The sequence below is a fragment of the Cyprinus carpio genome, chromosome A10 (assembly GCF_018340385.1).
Source record: "Cyprinus carpio isolate SPL01 chromosome A10, ASM1834038v1, whole genome shotgun sequence".
NCBI classification, from domain to species: Eukaryota; Metazoa; Chordata; class Actinopteri; order Cypriniformes; family Cyprinidae; genus Cyprinus; species Cyprinus carpio.
In genome coordinates, this window is record NC_056581.1 from 1,142,551 (window position 1) to 1,163,187 (window position 20,637).

At 35.8% G+C, this 20,637-nt stretch overlaps 1 protein-coding gene across 4 annotated transcripts in view; it reads left to right on the top strand.

The window, feature by feature from the left end:
- The first annotated feature begins 1,919 nt into the window (after positions 1–1,919).
- LOC109097568 (ephrin type-A receptor 5) overlaps positions 1,920–20,637 on the top strand; it is an 86,301-nt gene continuing 67,583 nt past the window's right edge. Inside the window, exons 1-3 of one of the 4 annotated variants that reach the window (XM_042764672.1) lie at positions 1,920–2,249; positions 6,126–6,190; positions 18,462–19,125. In XM_042764672.1, coding sequence (XP_042620606.1) covers positions 2,159–2,249; positions 6,126–6,190; positions 18,462–19,125 — 820 coding nt within the window. In that variant the 5' untranslated portion in view covers positions 1,920–2,158. Of the gene's footprint in view, positions 2,250–6,125; positions 6,191–18,213; positions 18,325–18,461; positions 19,126–20,637 lie in introns of those variants that run through there. The other 3 variants (XM_042764669.1, XM_042764670.1, XM_042764671.1) reach the window with 3 other exon arrangements.

Below are 20,637 nucleotides of genomic sequence, written 5' to 3' on the forward strand. Positions count from 1 at the left end.
TAGAGAGTCGGACTCCCAATCGAAGGGTGTGAGTTCGAGTCCCGGGCCGGCAGGAATTGTGGGTGGGGGGAGTGCATGTACAGTTCGGCTCTCCACCTTCAATACCACGATTTAGAAATTGAGCAAGGCATCGAACCCCCAACTGCTCCCCGATGCGCCGCAGCATAAAATGGCTGCCCACTGCTCCGGGGTGGTTCACAGTGTGTGTGTGTGTTCACTGCTCTGTGTGTGTGCACTTCGGATAAATTAAAAGCACAAAACCTAATTATGAGTAACCATAACCATACTTAACTTAACGTCACTTCACTTTCACTTTCATTTGGATTTTAAGAATGCAGTGAAAAATAGAGCCACAGAAAAAAAGGCCATGTGATCTTAAATCACATTTGCTCTGTGAATACAGACCTGCTTTTGGATACCTTTACATTTTGTTGTAAAAGCTTGTTGTTTTAAGGAGTAGTTCAAGTTTAGTGTAGGTCATATAGTGCAAAGTACTACAGATAGTTTAAGTATGAATATGAAGTAGAAAATTTATTTAAATGCCTCAATAAATAAGGTATACAACTGATACAACATAGTGACATTTTTGTCCAATATTCCAACTGTTTACATTTTAAGACAAGCATCACATAAATGGAAGGAACGATGGAAGGATGGACAGACTGATACACTGATTGAAGGAACGATGGATGGAAGGAAGGATGGACGGATGGGCAGATTGATACTTTGATTGAAGGAAAGATGGATGGAAGGAAGGATGGAAGGATGGACAGATTGATACATTGATTGAAGGAAAGAAGGATGGATGGATGGATGGATGGATGGATGGATGGATGGACAGATTAATGCAATGATTGAAGGAAAGATGGATGGAAGGAAGGATGGACGGATGGATGGACAAATTGATAGATTGTTGGAAGGGAAGATGGATGCATGGATGGATGGATGGATGGATGGATAGACAGATGGACAGACTGATACATTAAGGGGAGGAGGATGGATGGATGGAAAGATTAATACACTGATTGAAGGAAAGAAGGATTGATGGATGGACAGATTGATATATTGTTTGAAGGAAAAATGGATGGATGGACAGATGGACAGACTGATACCTTGATTGAAGGGAAGAAGGATGGATGGATGGATGAAAGGATGGAAGGACTGACAGATTGATACATTGATTGAAGGAAAGATGGATATAAGGAAGTATGGATGGATGGACAGATTGATACAATGATTGAAGGAAAGAAGGATGATGGATGGATAGATGGACAGATTGATAGATTGTTTGAAGGAAAGATGGATGACAGATTGATACATTGATTGAAGGGAAGAAGGATGGATGGATGGATGGATGAAAGGATGGAAATATTGATAGATTGTTTGAAGGATGGATGATGGATAGACAGACAGACAGACATAGATAGATAGATAGATAGATAGATAGATAGATAGATAGATAGATAGATAGATAGATAGATAGATAGATAGACGGACAGATGGATGGACAGACTATAGATTGTTTGCATTAATACATTATGGTTAATGCTACTGTACAGTGTTTATAAACAGAGTTACCGAATTTATCATCTTCACCCTAATACATACAAATTATATGAATATATATATATATATATATATATATATATATATATATATATATATATATATATATATATATATATTTTTTTTTTTTTTTTTTTTTTTTTTTTTTTTTTAAGCATGCAGGCTTAATAGAAAGTATTTTCTGTAAATTGAAGTGTAATATTAGTCCAACACAATCGATATTATACGACTGACACTACGCGCACATAGCTGTGATTTTTAAACATTATTCTTCTGACTTACACCTTCATTAGTCTGGACGAGTGTTGTGTCATGAGCAGTCATTGATGTCTATTGGAGAGCTGTAATCGTTCACTCCTCCTCCTCCTCCTCATGCTGTCGGCTGTGTGGGTGTCTGACAGCTCCGTGAGTCTCAATCCGGAGCGCCAGAACACACGCCGCAACGCGCGCGCCGCCGCTCTCCGCTCAAATGTGCTTTTCTTCCTGCGTACCTACGTTACGCGCTCCTCATGTCCTCCGTAACTCTCTCAGGATTGTTTCGGTGCTGATGTGAGTCCAGTACATTCATTCACTTGACACGTTTCTTCAGTCGATGAGTATGCGTTCACGGTGGAGTTACATCGCTTGGATTTGCGTCTTCAGTCTCGGCGCGTTCAGGACTTTCTGCATTCCCAGTAATGAAGGTAAGACGCAGGATCTGGGAACGGTGCTATTTGCAAACATTGATGGTTGACAGTCACTGGATTCCGTAAGGAGAAAATACAATTCTGGAAATAAAGGTTCAGCAAAGAACGCTCTTCTAATCAAGAACAATTTTCGGCTCCATTCGGTTCTTGGGTTGCTATGTTTGGAGACTAAAACAAAAGTTCTTAATGATAAATTAAAGGTTCCTCCGATCCGTGCGTCGGTTTCTGAACTCGCTACATTATCAAGATACAGTGCTTATTTATTTATTTATTTATTTATTTTTAATGACCAGAACAATATATATATATATATATATATATATATATATATATATATATATATATATATATATATATATATATATATAATATATAATATATATATATATATATATATATATATATATATATATATTATATAATTATTTTTTTGTTGTGCGTAGAACGTGAAACGGTTCTCCAATGGCATTAGTCCCTTTGATTTTAAATTGAAGCATTATTATTATATAGTTTAAGGTCGACACACAATTTATCACATATATAACAATGAATGCATAAACAGTGTACACACAAAACACACATGGAGAAGTATCAATACATCAGAAACCTGTCAGATCTTCTCCAGAACATGTTTTATAGGTCTTTTAGTACATTTTGTGGTATATGGCGTATATGTCCAACACAAATGCTCTGTACACGGCGTGAAATGTCATGTCAGAAGTGAAGCATTATGTAATATATCTTCCATTAAGCCAACAGTGATTTCACACCAGACTGTTTAATGGAGCAGAAGTTCCTGAACATCAGTTATTACAGTTTAACCAAACTCCCAGCCAGCTGGCTTTTAAACATCTCAGTTCACTAATGCACATTGACTGAAAACGAGAATTCATAAAGTATATTGTGAATTGCTTCATTGCCTTTGAACACGTTCAATGGGTCCCTTTAAAGATTTTATGAATTGTATTGTTCACTAAGAACATCCATTCACAGACGGTTCAGAAATCACAGCTCAGATCAGAATGAAAGCACTATTCAACCGCCAAGCTTTACAAGAGTTATTCATGTTGGTTCAATGGTCTATTTAAAGACCTGTTTTAGCATATTCTTTCAAGACACAGATATTAAGCGGTAGATTATTGCAGAACAAAAATGAATGCCTATGATACAATTTCTACAGACAAAGATATATGAATATTTTATTTTCAAAGGTTAAATTCACTAAAATATCCGATATATCCAACCCAATGGCACTTTTGGTAAAAATATGACGTCTCTTTTTTGTGAGAGCTGATGTGTACACGTGGGATGGTGCATTTGCATTAGAGGCGTAAAGACAAAGGAAACACAGACACGTCTTCATCAAAGTTCCCTAAATTTGCTTTGTAGTGGTCAGAGAACAGCAGGCACTGACTACAAATCATATTCCATATTTTACAGCTTTATTTCCCAGGATACGAAACTGCATTCCTATGAAACCCTTTCAAGTTACTGGACGTTTTAACTAGTGTACAAAAGATTTCACCCGGCGTTACCTTGGGAAATGTCAACAAATTATCTGCAAGTGAAACCGATGTGTTCCAATTTATCATTAGGGGTGAAGTGCGCAGACTATAGAATATGTAAATATTCTAATGAGCAGAAGTCAGCATATGGATAGTGCGGTGACAAGTGTGGGGATGAGTTGATTGATTGTACGCTGATGATGGCACAATAAAAATGAGAGCAGGATGGGGGAGGGCGCTCGGGTGCCTACACAGACTGGCACAATGGCCCAGCAGATGCACAAGGACAACGGCCACTCGAAAACCACAAGAGCGGCAAGTCTGGTAGAATTCGAACAAACCTGTCGATTCGGAGAGCTGCGACCTGCGGTGAACTGTGATCTGTAGGGAAATCCACTTCAAAATTAACATTAACAATTTTTGCAGATACGTTTAGACAGTTTAACCTCAAACAGCCAAACAAATCAGAATATAGCCATACACTAATCTTCCATGGAAGGACACAACCTCTCTTTTATCTAGATGAGAACTGTACTTCTTTGTGCTAATTAGATTTATGTGTGTGTGTGTGTGTGTGTGTGTGTGTTATATATATATATATATATATATATATATATATATATATATATATATATATATATGTATATATAATATATAAATTAATGTCTGTCATTCAAAAGAAATTTTTTTTTCAGTTAGGACCATGTACATTAATGTCTGTCATTCAAAAGAAACACATTTAGATCTCATTTAGAGACATTTAAATAGAACACAAGCTTTTTTTCTTCTCTGCATATTTGTACTGTTCTCACAAATCAGTATCACATTTGGGTTACATAACATTTAAGATCGATAACCATCATTCACATCCAGCTGTTGGCCTTATTTATTAGGGCATGGCATTTTTAATTTCAGAAGCTCTGATAAACTAATCTTTACCCTTTTACATCTTCTTTTTTTTAGCACTATTGTGACATTTGTGTTGGTTTCTTAGTCATTAGCTTGTTGTTTTGATTCCCAAAATGGTATTGTTATTGTGAGTCATCTCACACATGCTAAACAGTCTCACCACACAACCTTTGATCAACACAAGGTCAAATTAAAATTCAGCTCTGATCGGACTGTGAATGTAAAGGTCATCTAATTAGCTGTGGCGATACTCTTTCGTAAAAGCTTCCAGCAGATAAAAAAGAACCTGTGACCTACTCTGGGTATCAAATACTGGCACAATAATCTAAAAAAAAGACTGGATTGTTTAATAGACATCTCACATAGAATGTGCAAGGGCAAAGATTACGCAATAGATATTATTCCATGTTCTTTCATCATTTCTGTAGGGTACATTTTCAAATGATCACCCTCATTGTTCAGAAACATTTAGACATTATTACAATAAGACAATATGATTTCATTTGCTTTTGCAGGTATTCAGATGTGAATTGTCTGGATGCAGAATTATTTCCATCTGGAATTGATTTTTTAGGGGCTTTCCCCCCCCTAAATGTATAAAATATAAAATGTAATTTTAAGGGGAAAATGTATTTGTTTTTTGTGATTGCAAGTCCTCAATTATTTTGGACCTGTTACAATATCAAAAAATTGACAGGCATCTAAACATTTTAAGGGTCGTAGATTATTGCATTCATGTTAGGCATATAGACTTTTTATTCTACAATGAATAGATTGGATTAAATATGTTTAATGGCCTGCCGTTTGATGTGCATTTGCATACTTTACTTATGAATGCCTCTGAAAACAAAGACTCAATATGAACTATATTGTTATTAAAGGGAAAAAGAGACAAAAACGAAATGAGTATGTGTACATACTGTATATACATATGAACACCTACAGAATCTTATACAATCACCCTAAACTATATAATACTGTGATATAGGACAATTAATTTGATAATAATTGCAATTTAAGTAAATGTATTTAAAATGTAGAAGAATGTGTGTACAATTTATATATATATATATATATATATATATATATATATATATATATATATATATATATATATATATATATTGTTACAGTGTAATTACAGTGTAAGTACTGAGCAATATAGCTAACAACATGTACTTCCTATATAGTTAACGTTTGGTTTAACAATAGTTGTTTGTAATTATGCATAATTTACTGTAATTACTACAGTAAGTGCATGTATTGTTTAACAAGGACACTGTAAAATGAAGGGTGACTGAAAACTACTGTACAGAAATGAATCAGATCAATTCTAAGCAAGTCGATATTGTGATACAGAAGATCTAATGTGATCTGTGTTCTGCATATAAATGCTCTTTCTGTATTGCTTTTACAACTCCAGATCATTGATTTGTCCTCGTTTCTCGTTCTCCCGCAGTGAACTTGCTGGACTCTCGCTCTGTAATTGGTGACCTGGGGTGGGTCGCCTATCCGAAGAATGGGGTAAGTTCCACACATCTTCCTGTTTCTCAGCACTTTGAGTTAAGAGCCGGCTTAGGAGAACATCTCAAGGTCTCTGATTCCCTAGACGGCAGGAACAGACAGTTTCAAAGTGAGAAATATTAGAACGTGGAGAGCGCAGCACAGAGAGAGAGGCACTACGAGAGGTCAGAGACAAACAGAGAAGAAGGGAAAGCCCTTCTTTGAGCTAAAAGAGGCACAAAGACACACTAAACCTGCTGGTATAATTTCTTTGTGACACTCGGAATGTAATTCATTTCTGTCGAGCTAGCTGATTGGTAAACCTGCTGAACAATGTGTTTAATTTTAATGAAAACGGCCAAGTTTATATATGTATCTGTTTTTCTGTTTCCTATTTCCACTGAGAATACCAAAGTGAAGAAAGCTGGAGCTACATGAAACGGTTTGTCAGCAGAAAAGGAACATGTGTTGAGTGTCTTGGTTGTTTTTGACAGGCTGACAGGAATAAGCAGCTACAAACTTGAACACAACATAAAAATAAATAACCCAATATTGCTTCAGGTCTGTCAGTATCATGTTGTTTTCATACCCCAAAAAACAAACATCACCATCATGTTAACTTCTTATCATGACATGCACCGACTAGGCCTGCGATACTGACAAAAAGTCTCAATATTTATTCTGATTTTTTGGATAACATTAATTAAACAATATTTTGCTGAGTGTACCCTGGCCCATTTCTGCCACTGAATATAAAAATAAAAATAAAAATGCTTTATATGCTTATATATTTGTTTTTTGCTTCCAGCTTCGCTAACGTTCGGACGTTCTTGCATACTGCTCTGCGCTTTGCTCCCTATTTCTGGATTTTTCTAAGATTTTTACTATCCCTCAGTACTGTGTTATAAACTCGAGATTGCTAGATAGGAAGTCATAACTGTGGGAAATAAAGTCGCAATTTCGTGTTATAAAGTCAGAATAAAGTCAGACTATTTTCTTACAATTTCGAGTTTATATCTCACAATTCTGACTTTATACTGTAACTCGCAACTGCATGTTATAAAGCTACAATTTTGAGATATAAACTCCCAATTCTGAGAACAAAAGTCACAATTGTGACTTTATTTCTCAATATTGTGAGTTGAATCTGACAATTCAGACATTTTCTCTTAATTACAAGTTTATCTCGCAGTTCTGATATTTTTCTCACAATTGCGTGTTTCTGTCACGTAATTATGACTTTGGAACTTGCATATACTATTTAGGATAGACAGTATGCATGTTGGAACGCAATGCCTGTCTTTATGAATGGATCATTGAATCACTGACTCAAATGATTTGTTCAAAAAAAGATTAATTCAGGAACAAAACACTGCAGTGTTGCTCTGAGATGCGCAAATGATCTGCTCTGGATTTGTTCGGAACTACATTCATTGGTGAAACAGAAAAAAAAAAATATTGTATCTAAAATATAACTCATTCAACATTAATTTCTTGTTTCTTGAACTGTTGTATAAAATTAATATCACGTCTGCAATTGTGGCTATGCACTAATATTCAGGAAAACAGCTCGGTTTCTTGTGTGATATTACTTAAAAAAAAATAAAAAACATAAAGGGATATATTTGGCTTTCATAACTTGAATTATAGGGCAATTTACCTGCATTGTTATAGGTTTCACCACACAGTCAATGCTTTTGGATTCTCAAGACCGTTTTTTGTTTGTTTGTTTGTTTGTTTTTTTGCAGTGAGTGACATATATACTCTGTGATGTCAGCTTGCATATTTTTAAAACAACAATTACGATATTATCGCAGATGATAACTATCATCGACCCAGCTTTCACTTCTAGTTTTGGATTTAGAAATTTTGATTATAAAAATATTTGCTTTAGGACTGTGCAAACATTGTGATTTCTCCATTTTCGATATCAACTTGCTCGTCCCAGCTGCTGTGTAGAGACCTTTATTGTTATCTAGTGTTGCCTGCATCCAGTGTTGACAGTGTGCAGTTATAGCTTAATTCATTTTCCTGTTGTGATGGTAAAAAAGAGCGCTTGCATTGTGCCTACCTACACCTGCCCTCCAATGCAACAATACGGGCTGACAATAGATGCTTAAGTATCCAGACACGCTGGACAGCACCTGCTATGGGAGACGATTATTCCTCCTTTCAGATGGAAATACAAACGTGATATCCTGAATATGACGTGAAATCTGGGGAATGCTAAATCAATGTCAGATATAGCAGAGGGCTTTTCACATCCTCCTCGGTCTGTGGATGTTTTGATAGTTTGTTTTTCAATTTGAAATGAAATAAGCATGAACGAGAAAACGGCGCCTTTATTTGTTTTTTTGTTTCTTCAAAAAATAACAAAATAAATAAATAAATAAATAAATAAATAAATAAATAACCAACCCTTTTTTGGTTTATGGGTAGAAAAATTATAAATGACTTCAAAATTCGTTTCCGTCATGTGGGCGGTCATGAGACGCCTCTTTCTGCTGATTGGTCAACCAAATCTGAACCTGTAATGTTATCAGTTGTTCCTCAGTTCTGCTCAACAAAATAATAGTCCTCTTCTGCTATAGCAGTACCCATTCTTAAACTGTACAGGGCAGGTCCTAGATTGGGCTTTCTTCTGTGCATCCTAATCATTGCACAGACATATTTATTTCAGAAATAATAATCTGCACCCAGCCTGTTTTATTTCGATCAGTTTATTTATTTATTTAGAACAGCTCAATGTTCAGTCAAGTGAAAATACGCAGCAGTCATAACTTTTCTATTAGACAGTACGCTCAATTTTGGACAAGAGATGGTCATCGCAAATACTGTAATGCAAATCGACTGAGGGTACCGAGGATGGTGAATTACATTTTTACTGTACTGTAATCATAGAACATCACGCTTTTCCAGGATTTAAGTTATGAGTGTGCACATCCTAGACACTTGAGTAAAAATTTGATAAATAACTATAATAAATAACTACTGTAACTCTTAAAGCTTGTGCCGGTATACCTATAGTCCTATACCTATAGGACTATATTCTGTGGTAGATCACCAGATTAATATTTCTGAAATAAATATGGTCCACCAGTCTGACAGATTTGTTTTTGTAACATCATTCATTAATTCATTCAAGTCCATTAAATTAGTATTTTCCAAAATAATTTCCATGGAAATTAAGGCACAAAAGGCCTTTAAGTGAAGTAGGAACATGTTAACAATCACAGACTACCAGGTACCAACCTTAGACAGATATTAATATTAAAAACTACTATTAATCTTAATTTTAATAATTTAAATAAGATTAATCATAATCTTATATAATTAATAGTAGTATTTGATATTAATATATAAAAGCTATCTTTGTCCTATTTATTAAATTGTTTGGAATACATTAAACATATAGTATGTACATTGAATGATGAGCATGTTTTAGTTTACATGTAAATAAGTAAATAAATCAATGAATGCAACTCTCTTAATATCCTAATGGTTAAAGGTTTCATTATTTTTTTCTTTCCTTTTCCTTATGTTTTCCCATAAAGAAAGCCTTAATAGTAGTGATATTATTATGTGGCATTGTATTATACACATTATTTAAAAATAATAATTATAAAATAAGAAATTATATTGACATAGGTCAATAAATCTCTTAAAATATTAGTTCATTTAGGTTAGTTGAGTTGTAAAATGTTACAATGTTGCAAAAACTTCACCCAGTTTATGTAATGTCGATGTTAAACTTTAGCTATTTGTACATCCATATTGTTTTTACACATTTAAGAAAAAAAAAAAAAAAAAAAACAGATTTTTTTCCCAGTGATTGTACAAGAAAAGTGATGTGGGTACAGAAAGTGATACTATGTATATGACCATACACATTTCAGTTAGAGAGAGAGAGTTCCCACATGCAATGTAAAACAGTTATATAATCCAATAGGTCAACTCTGTGGTAAAGGTTTGAAAATTCCCAGGAGATTTCGGACTGATTATGTGAGTTAGGGAGGAGATACTCGTTTCCGGAAGACTCGGGATGTTGTTATGCTGTTAGAGTCGACTACACTCAAAATCATATTAATTCAACAGAGCGTCTGGAGTGTGAGATTTAGCAACAGCTCAGCAGTTTCAAGAGACTCAGTAAAGCCAGTCACTTACACTGCAAGTGTGAAATATGGCAGATAAACCCTCTTAATTTATCTAGGTATTGGTTAACAGCTATTTAAGTTTTTAACATATCAAGAGAAACCTAAACCTTCTAAGGATTAATATGCATTCTTATATAATAACTCAAAAAACAAAGGTCAGACATTACCTTTGCTGACTGAAAATGAACATAAGTGATTTGAGGTGCTCTTCATTGGCAGAAACCTCTCACATATAGATATATGAATAGCACAGGAGACTCACAGTTCATGTACAGATGATAGCATGTTGCTAAGCTAATTGAAGCATACTCTAAAAATATGTTGTATCTAGACCTGACACAATGACACAAGTATAAAAGGTATCTCTTTGATGTTAATCCATGATTTTGGCCTAACCAGCCACAACCATGATGAGGAACACTCCACCCTCCTCATAGACCTGCACACACTGAAATCTCACTGAACCGAAGTACTGCTCATCAGTGTATATTAAATGTCAAGTATGGATGAGGAGAAACTTTTGAAGATAAGAATCAGATATTACAGGACATTTTTTTTTCTATTTAGGAGTAAAAAAAAGCCTCTGGTACTGTAAATATAACTTGATGATACTCTGCCGTTTTGTTCTACAGCGCAAAATGCATACATTAACACCTCAAACCGTCTTATCCAGTCACATGCATTTTAAGAAAAAAATTATGTAACTGCTTCATAATTAGCATTTTCAGTATGGGTGTGTCATAGAATATATTGTCAAATTATTTTCAAGTTATGTTTATCACAGGCTTTATTTTACTCATTGAAATATATGATCAAAAAGAGTTTAATCAACTTTTCTAAATCACGATGAATCAGATTTTCAAATAAAGGGATAGTTCACCCAAAAATGAAACTTCTGTCATTTACTCATCCTCATGTTGATCCAAAACTGCATGAATTTCTTTCTTTCTTTTGTGGGACATAAGAGACATTATTCTGAAGAATGAGCGTAACCAATTGGTCCCCATTGACTTCCATAGTATGGACAAAATGCAATAGAACTCAATGGGGAGCAGCAATTTTTTGGTTACACACATTCTTCAAAATATCTTCTTTTAGTTTCAGGGACTGCCTTCTCCGCAAGCATTTTAGAAGATACAGTAGCATAACATTGCTCCCTAAAATGCTACCCTAAGTAGGACGTTCACTAGATTTTGGGACAGAGCTGTTTAATAACAGCAGTTTAAATTCTTGTTTGCATGATTCATGTAGGTAACGCAATTGGGTCAAATGCGCGTTTTTGAAGACTCAAAGGCTTTTGGATCTACAATCAGCAATCTGTACTTGCAGGTACATCACAAAACACCAGTGATTATCTTTTCTCCCCAGTTTGTTTGTTTTCAACCCTGGCTTCATGCTGCTTTAACCGCTGTCAGAGCGTCCCAGATTTGCCAAGTCAACGAAGCGGTTTACAGGAGCTCAGCTGAATCCAGGCTTTGTGTAGGCCTAGGGCACCTCTGGCTCACACCGCTGTCCTTTATTCCTGTCTCTTACCGAAGGGGAAAAACACATTGACGTGATGCTCAACAGAGGAACCTATCCACCCACCCTGAAAAGTCACATTCACGTGTCCCACCACACTCTCACGCAAAGACATTTTGCCAGAATCATAGCAGGGAGTTGTTTTCAACCCTGCTTGTCAGTCATGTCCGGCTCCGCCCCCTGTAGACCCTGGGCGGCAATGACAGGGGTGGCTGGGTGATGGTGATTGGTGGGTAATGAGGGGTTACTGTTTGAAAGGCAGTGGGTCATACTTGCTCGTTCTCTGTGGTGTAGCGCCGGTAATAAGCCAAAGAGGAAGTGCTCTGGGAGCTGGGGTGTTTATAGCACACACTAACTCACACTGGGAGAATTGAGGGTTTTAGGGGCGGAAAGCATTGGTAAATAAGTGTGCCAGGATAGCGGAGGGAAGGATTTGGATAGAGAGAACAAGAAAATGGAGAGGGTCTCAGTAGGGGACGGTAGGAAAGAGAGTTTGAATGATGATAGTTCACAGAAATTTGTATCCAGAAAGGCTTGACAAGTGAAAGAGCCAAGAGAAAAATACATGATATGTTTTTTTTTTGGATTGTTTGTTAGACTGTTTCTGACACATAATAGCAGATATGTAAAGGTAGTACTGACTGCTGTTGTTTAAGGGATAGTCCACCCAAAAATAAAAATTATGACATCAATTACCCATGTCGTTTCAACCACCTATGACTTTTGTTCATCTTCTGGTATGTTTTTTTTTTTTTTTTTTTTTAAACAAGCTAATGAGTTTTGTTGTGCATGGCAAGGAAGCACATTTGAACCTCCGTTTACCATATTTGATGTGCTCTATATATGTGTGTTGATTAATGTTAATGTGAATGAATGTCTAAATTAAACCTGTTTATTATACTCTATAAAGTCATTGTTTCTCTTCAGAAGACTTGGATTAAATTATTAGATTCATATGGGTTACCTTTACAATGACTTTTTGAAATACTGTATACATTTTTTGGTTACCTAGACATTTTAATGTATGGACAGAAATCTCTCCAATTTTATTATAAATATCTTCATTTGTGTTTCAGAGATGAATGAAAACCTTATGGGTTTGGAATGACATGAGGGTAAATGAGTAAATCATGCCAGAATTTAGATTTTTGGATGAACTGTCCCTTTAAAGTTCATAGAAAAAATGAAATGTCTGTCACCCTCATTCAACACCTTCTTTCACAAAACACAAGAGGTGTAGTAGGCCGTTAATGCCACTCTTTTCTATACAATAAAAGGATTCATTGACCAGAGAACTTTGAACCAAAGGTTAAATATTGAGGTTAAGTAACTCAAGTAGTTTCTTGTCTTTGCATTAAATGTACCATCTGGTTTTAAGCTTCCTTCAAGTCTTTGATTTACCAGCACTAATTGGATTTGTTCCCTCACCCGAGAACTGGATCAGTGTCAGACCCAAACTTCTCATCAATTACTCTGTTTTCACACAAGCAACATTTGAGAAGGAGTTAAGGTGGAACTCCAGCAAACTAATTATCCACCTAATTTTAAACGTTAGAGCCGACATGAGCATTTTTACCTTTAAAATTAAAGGCTTCCGGTTTGAGTTTTTACACTAGTGAAAAATGTATATACTTAAGCACAATTTATTCATATGTACTTTAGTATATCTAAATGTATTTGTGGCACACTATAAATTGGTATACATAAAGTCTGTTAAAATGGAACGATTGATTTTGTACTAAATACATTTGAGCAGTGCTGGAGTTCAAATAAAGTTGTATTAAATATACTTGTTTGTGCTAAAGTGGAACTATTCCAAGTATACTTAAGTACACTTTAAATATCCAGTAATTAAGTTTTCAAATGCAGAATTCACTCAGCGTAAACTTCAACCTAGCCAGTGTACTTTCTTAAAGATGAATATATATATATATATATATATATATATATATATATATATATATATATATATATATATATATATATATATATATATATATATATATATATATATATATATATATATATATATCATCCTTCCCCACAGCATTTGTAAAGGTATACTATTTTAAAAATGAATTTGTAATGCACTAAATTTGTGCTTGATGGAAGCATGAAATAACTACATTTAACAGTGCATTTTCAGTTAGTAGACATGCCAATCTATTTTTAGTATACTTCTCATGAAATAAATATATTTTTAATACAATTCTTTATTAGGGTAGTTATTTCACCAGCAATAGCTTCTGTGTAGAAAACAACAACAACAACAACACAAGAGACTGCATTGTACTGTATGTCATACATAGAGAACACAACAATTTATAACAAAAACAAACTGTTTATAACCAGTTACCGAAACATACTGTTAAAATAGTTCAGTGTAGTTACAAATGTATTATGTTTCTTAAGATTTGTGTGTGTTTTCATGCTGTTTGGGGTGTTACTGATAGTTTAGCATCATGCTAACCCAAACTGTTTAAATCAATTAGTTGATTCTTTGTGTGAGTTGTGGTATTTGTATATTCCAAATCAGTCACAAGGAATTCATTTTCAGATGTGTTCTTTATGTAACAAACAATGGCTTTATGGACTGTCAGAATTTTAAGAAATGGTCTGCATTAGCATGCACTAGCATACTAGGGCCATCAAATATAACAGGCTGATGCCCAGGTGTGCCATTTCAATCTTTGGCTTGATATGATTCATGTCATCAACACACAGATGTGACACACATCCTCGTGCAATCTCCCTTCTCAATGTGCTTTTGTATTGAAAGCCTTTTCGAATTATCTACTCGTCTTCATCCGTGTGTCAGAAATGTTGTCGCCCCAGAGTGCCTGGTATGAGAGGTTAAAACGAATATCCAAATGCCCTTGGACGTCTGCATGATCCGAATTCGCACAGGTGCATTTTCATTTCAAATGGCGCCTTTCTCTAAATTGCAGTTTTGCCAATGCAATTTACCAGATCGTGGCCATGCTGACTTGTAGTCAAAAAATCTGTGACACACACTTTTCTGCATCATTCTGGTTCTGATGCATCACTTTGCTAAATATGATCACCTCGAGTAAAATTCAGATGGTAATATGGACGTTTGGCTGATTAGAATGAAATTAAAATGTGCCATGAACATCCTTTGATTGTCGAACGTGAGGTATAGAAAAGGGAAGAGCGGTAATGGTGCAGTGAAATAGATGTTCCAGCTTTTCACATGAGATGTGCTTAAGCTGTGACTTTGAAACTGGATACAGCTCATGTCAGAATTTTATGAAATATACAAAACAGTGTTCATTTCATGACGATATTATACCTTAGTGGCACATTGAATAAAGGAAGCAGTCCATAAGTTTCTTAGCTGCAGAATGACGTTGAACCCATTCCAGAGAATTCATACTCGACTAAAGGTGCTTTGAATGAATATGCATGGATATTGAATGGGTCATTAAACCAATTAATTATCAAATGTGCTTTAAATGTGCTTTCCATAGCATAGATGCTGATTTCTTAGTTGAAATCTTGTTAATATGTACTTGTAACTGAAGAATATTCAGTGTGCTCTGTTGTGTATTGCATATTTTGACAAATGGAGTAACTTATGAGCTTTATAAGTCTATGAAAAAGAAGTGCTAAACCGTATTAAAATATTTTTTTATTTTTGTATTAAATTAATTATTGTATTGCAATTGTAGTGTACTTCAAATTTAAAAAGCATAAATAAATAAGGCTACATTAGTGTACTTAGAATACATACTTCCACAACACTTTTAAAAAGTACACTTTGTAATAATGTCAAATTAAAAGTTTTTTTCTTTAAAGTAGTACACTTATTTTAATGTGTAGACTAACATACTAAAGCACATGTAAAATACCTATTATAATTTTTCCTGTAGTGTGTTTTTTTTTTTCAATATTACATTGAAAGTGAATATATTTTAAATGTAATTAATTGTGACTTCATCTTTACAAATGTGTAATTACAGATGCATTTAAAAATATCACATACAAGTTTCAGTAAAAAATTGCATACGTATATTTTAGTTTACCATAAATGTTTGTCAGTATGTTCAGGAGTAACACTTTAACCATATTTCAAAAGAGAATAGAAATAATTATGAAATTACGTATTACATTAACTTACATCCTAAAGTGGCTCAAAAAAGCACTCTAAAGTCCATCAAATTATATTTAATATAAATTTTAAATTGTTAATTTAATTGCAATTAACATGCAGTTAAGTGCTTGAAAACATTACATTCAGTTCACACTTACGTATATTTTTTATAAAGTATATTATTTCAATAAAGATATACTATTTTTAAAAGTACTGTATATAGAGTGTACTTATTTTTCACAGGGTGTACTGTACAGAGTACTCTGTGACAGAGCCATATGAAATGAAAGCCCTGTGTTTGATGTATTTAGTACATTTTGAAGTAGTTGTGACATTTCCAAAATAACTTTAGATGTATTAAATTAGAAACAATTTACTAATAGCATAGCACTTCTTAATTTGCGCACCTTCTAACATTAAAGCTGCGGTGCAGTACTTTGATCATGCTGTTGTGATATGATGTCTTTTAACATCATTTCAATTTAACACATAACAAATTATGATAAACCCAAAATGTAAAAAAAAATGTTACTTTCCTGCAGTGCTGAAGTTTATGGAAGTCAATTAAACAAAAAATGCAGAGTCACCACACCTTAAGTCATACTACATATAGACAGTACCTTTTTAGTGTGTGAACTGTGAGACTCACACTGTTAGCACACACTGAATGACTCCCGGCGGTCCAGACTTCAGTTCTTTACTGTCCATGCAGGTCACAATCGCTCACATTCAGAGAGCATCAGGCAGAGGTAATACGAGGCCTCAGGAGGGTCTCTCTGGTCATTGACCGTGCGTTTGAAGAGCGCTGAAGGGGCGCTCGGGCCCTCAGGGTGCATTCTGAGGTCTTGCTTTGTTAACTGCCATGTTACAAGCCTCCTGACTGCGTAGATATAGCTGGCAGATCGTTTTTCCAATCTCTCTGCCACCTGATGTATTGTTATTGAGCATCTCTATGGACAGCAAAACATTCAGCCATATTTTGTTAGATGTGGCGGTTGTGGTGTGTGAATGGTGCCACAGTGTGCTTTAGGGGTTATTGAGCTATTATGTTACAGTACACAGCACAACATTCCCTAACATGCTTATAATGTATAAGTATTCAGTATGGTGTTCAATGGAATTTTACTGGCAAAATGTTGTGTGCAAATGTGTGCCTGTATTTGGGATGGGGCCCTCTTCTGCAGTGGTTCCCAACCCTTATCCTGCAGTATCCCCAACAGTAGATCTTTAGGATGTCACTTTATCTGTCATACCCATTTTAAGCCTTGGGTACATTTACATGACAATGATTGTAGTAAAAATGGAAAAGATTTATTTATCCCATTTTGGAATGATACTGCATCATTCATGCCAGAACAGTAGTTGACTAACTACTGTAATGAAAAATGTAAAGAAAAAATATGCATCTATGCATATATCTAAAAATCTGAACTTGTGATACAAATTCATATTCTTGTAGTTTACACAGAGTTTTACACAACATTGTTTTCAAAAACTTTGCACTTTGAAACCCATTTTCAAAGCATTTTTCGGGCTCCCAAAACGCCATTGTTGTGTCAATAAAAGGCCAAGACATAAAAAGTTTTCTGTTTTTAGTTGAAAATGGTGTCACGTAAATCCCCCCTTGCAGGGCCATAGTGGGGGTTCGCGGGGCCCTGGTGCAGGTTGTTCCCATGGGCCCTTTTTAAAATTTTGTAAATAGCAAAAATATACAAATATTCAATTCAAGTTTATTTGTATAGCTCTTTTTACGATACAAATCATTGCAGAGCAACTTTACAGAAAATTAAGTTTCTGCAATATAGAACAAAGATACAAATTAAACTGATTTAAGTTTTTTTTTTTTTTTTTAAGTTTGTAGGTGTTAAGGTACATAAACTGCGTAATCATATGTAAATAAAAACACTTGCAGATGTTAAGTTTTCATGACAATGCACAACAGTGGCCCACCAACTGTCCTGGGGTGCGTTTCCAAAAAGCAACTATGGTTGCAAGTTCCGTCGTTAACAATAGAGTTCAGTAGAACTAACAACCAAAGTTCGCTAACAATGCTTTTGGGAAATGCACCCCTGTGTGTCTTTCATGCTGGCCTCGGGCAGTTGGTTGAAATTGCAGGCCACGCCCCCATATCCGTGGGCCCCAATAGTCATCACCACTTTTCTCCCGACTCTGCCTCCTTGGAGTCTTTACTAATGAGCTGATGAGTAGATTCAGGTGAGTTTGATTAAGGAAGCATACAAAATGTTGGGGTTACTCCAGGTCCAGGGTTGTGAACCACTGCTCTTCTACACGGAGGTTCACTGAGGTTGAATCATAGCTACTTTTGTCAGAGCCACAGCCTTGTGGAATGTGCTCCGAAAGATAATGTAACAGTACTTTGAGTGATGAGAGTTTGACTCCTGATAAAGTTTCCTGTCTTTGTTTGACTGTCCTCTCATAAGAACCTCCAAACATGAATGAAAATTTACTCTTTTTGATCTGCTTTTTTATCCTTGTATTTCAGTGGGAAGAAATCGGAGAGGTGGATGAGAACTATGCACCCATCCACACGTACCAGGTGTGTAAGGTGATGGAGCAAAACCAGAACAACTGGTTGCAGACAAACTTTATATTAAACCAAGGTGCCCAGCGAGTGTTCTTGGAGCTCAAGTTCACTCTACGGGACTGCAACAGTCTCCCCGGAGGTCTGGGCACGTGCAAGGAGACGTTCAACGTCTACTATTATGAAACCAATGACGAGGAGAGGAGGAATATTCGGGAAAGCCAATACACGAAGATCGACACCATCGCGGCCGACGAGAGCTTCACAGAGCTTGATCTCGGAGATAGAGTCATGAAGCTGAACACGGAAGTTCGGGATCTGTGTCCGTTGTCCAAGAAAGGCTTCTACCTGGCTTTCCAAGACCTGGGAGCGTGTATCGCGCTCGTGTCCGTCCGTGTCTTCTACAAAAAGTGTCCTTTTGTGGTCAGGAATTTGGCCCTCTTCCCGGATACTATAACTGGGCCAGATTCCGCCCAGCTTCTGGAGGTGTCAGGGACCTGCGTCAACAACTCAGTAGCTGATGAACTTCCCAGAATGTATTGCAGCGCAGAGGGGGAGTGGCTGGTGCCCATTGGGAGGTGCATGTGCCAGGCGGGCCATGAGGAAGTTAATGGCTCCTGTCAAGGTTGGTGAACATCTTCATTATTATGCAAATGTGAGCGCTGCCAGTGTCACACATGTGTGACGTATCCCCTTGAACTGCATCTCTGAATGTCACACACACTGATGAGAACCTGACCTCTTTGTGTGGTATGGGCAGACTGTGACATTCATTTCACAATCTAGTGATTTTACAGTTTTCATTTCTCATGTATTATGGCAGACAGAGTTTATATTTAAGATGTTTATAATGGTTGCGTGTATATTTAAGGTACTTGGAGAACTCGGCAGGTACTTTTTTCAGGCTGGTTAGAAGGATTTACGTGACTCAATGCTGACAGGCGGTGTTAATCATGGAGGAAATGATAGAAGTGGGTTGGTAGTGTAACAGCTTTCAGAAAGTGTAAGAATGACAGGCAGATGATTCACTGAGTTGAACAATACAATGAGCCTAACTGGATAGCAGCCCACTTCATGCCGGAGTCTGTTTTTTCAGATGACACCATTTACTTACACTGCAACAAACTTGCACTGAGACAATCTAGTTTGATGATTATGTGAAGCGTGTGCAAAATGCTTGTGCCTCACAAATAATAACTTTTGACAGGAATGTTTTTTTTTTTTTAAGTTACTGTAGGTATATATAATACTGCCATGCAAAGACACAAGATTGTAACTTCAATTTTTGTCAAAAATGAGTTATTGATATTTTTGGGACATTCAAGACATCCTTTATCATGTGTATAAGTATCTTGAGTCAGTTTTGTTGTTTTTCCGAGAAAATAATGGGTCGTCTCAACCGTAACTTCGAAAAGGCACGGAGAAACCAAGGCAGAACAGCATATAACACCAGTTACCGTTCTTTCACTTTGTTTGGAACGCTCAAATTGAATTGTTTTGCTGCGTTAATATGAAGTTACGGTGCCGGTTTAGAGGTATACTGTGTTCTGCCTTTGTTTTACTGTCCATTAAAGTCTGCCGCATTTTAATTATGGTGTAGACAAACGAATTAGATAGATTGCAATCTACCAAACCGCTCCATATAAGAAAGCACTGTAAAGACTAGATACCTTGGCAGCAATACGTAATTGTAAAGAACCTTTAAAGATTTTTCTTTTTCATTTTGTAATGGAGATTATTCATCAAGCTATCACTTCTAGTTGGATGCGTGTGGACTCGAATGCCATAGCTTGCATGATCAATCATAAAATCAGTAAACCACTTACAGTTTGCAATTAAATCCATATCCAAGTTTTTCTTGTAACCCGATTAAATAAATCCATGGTGATGAACGTCACTGGAGATGTTTAATCCACAAGCATTCTGAGCATTATTCCCATTTAATGCGTTCACATCAATCCACAAGTTTAGGCTATTTCATACAATCTAAAAGCAATTATGCTATGTCTAGCATTATTTTACATTACTGAGCATAGCAAATAAATTGGTATCCACGGTATACACTCATGTTTAACTTTTAGCCTGCTTGTTACGATCAAAAAAAATACTATATGCATTAGTCTATATTAGACAGCCC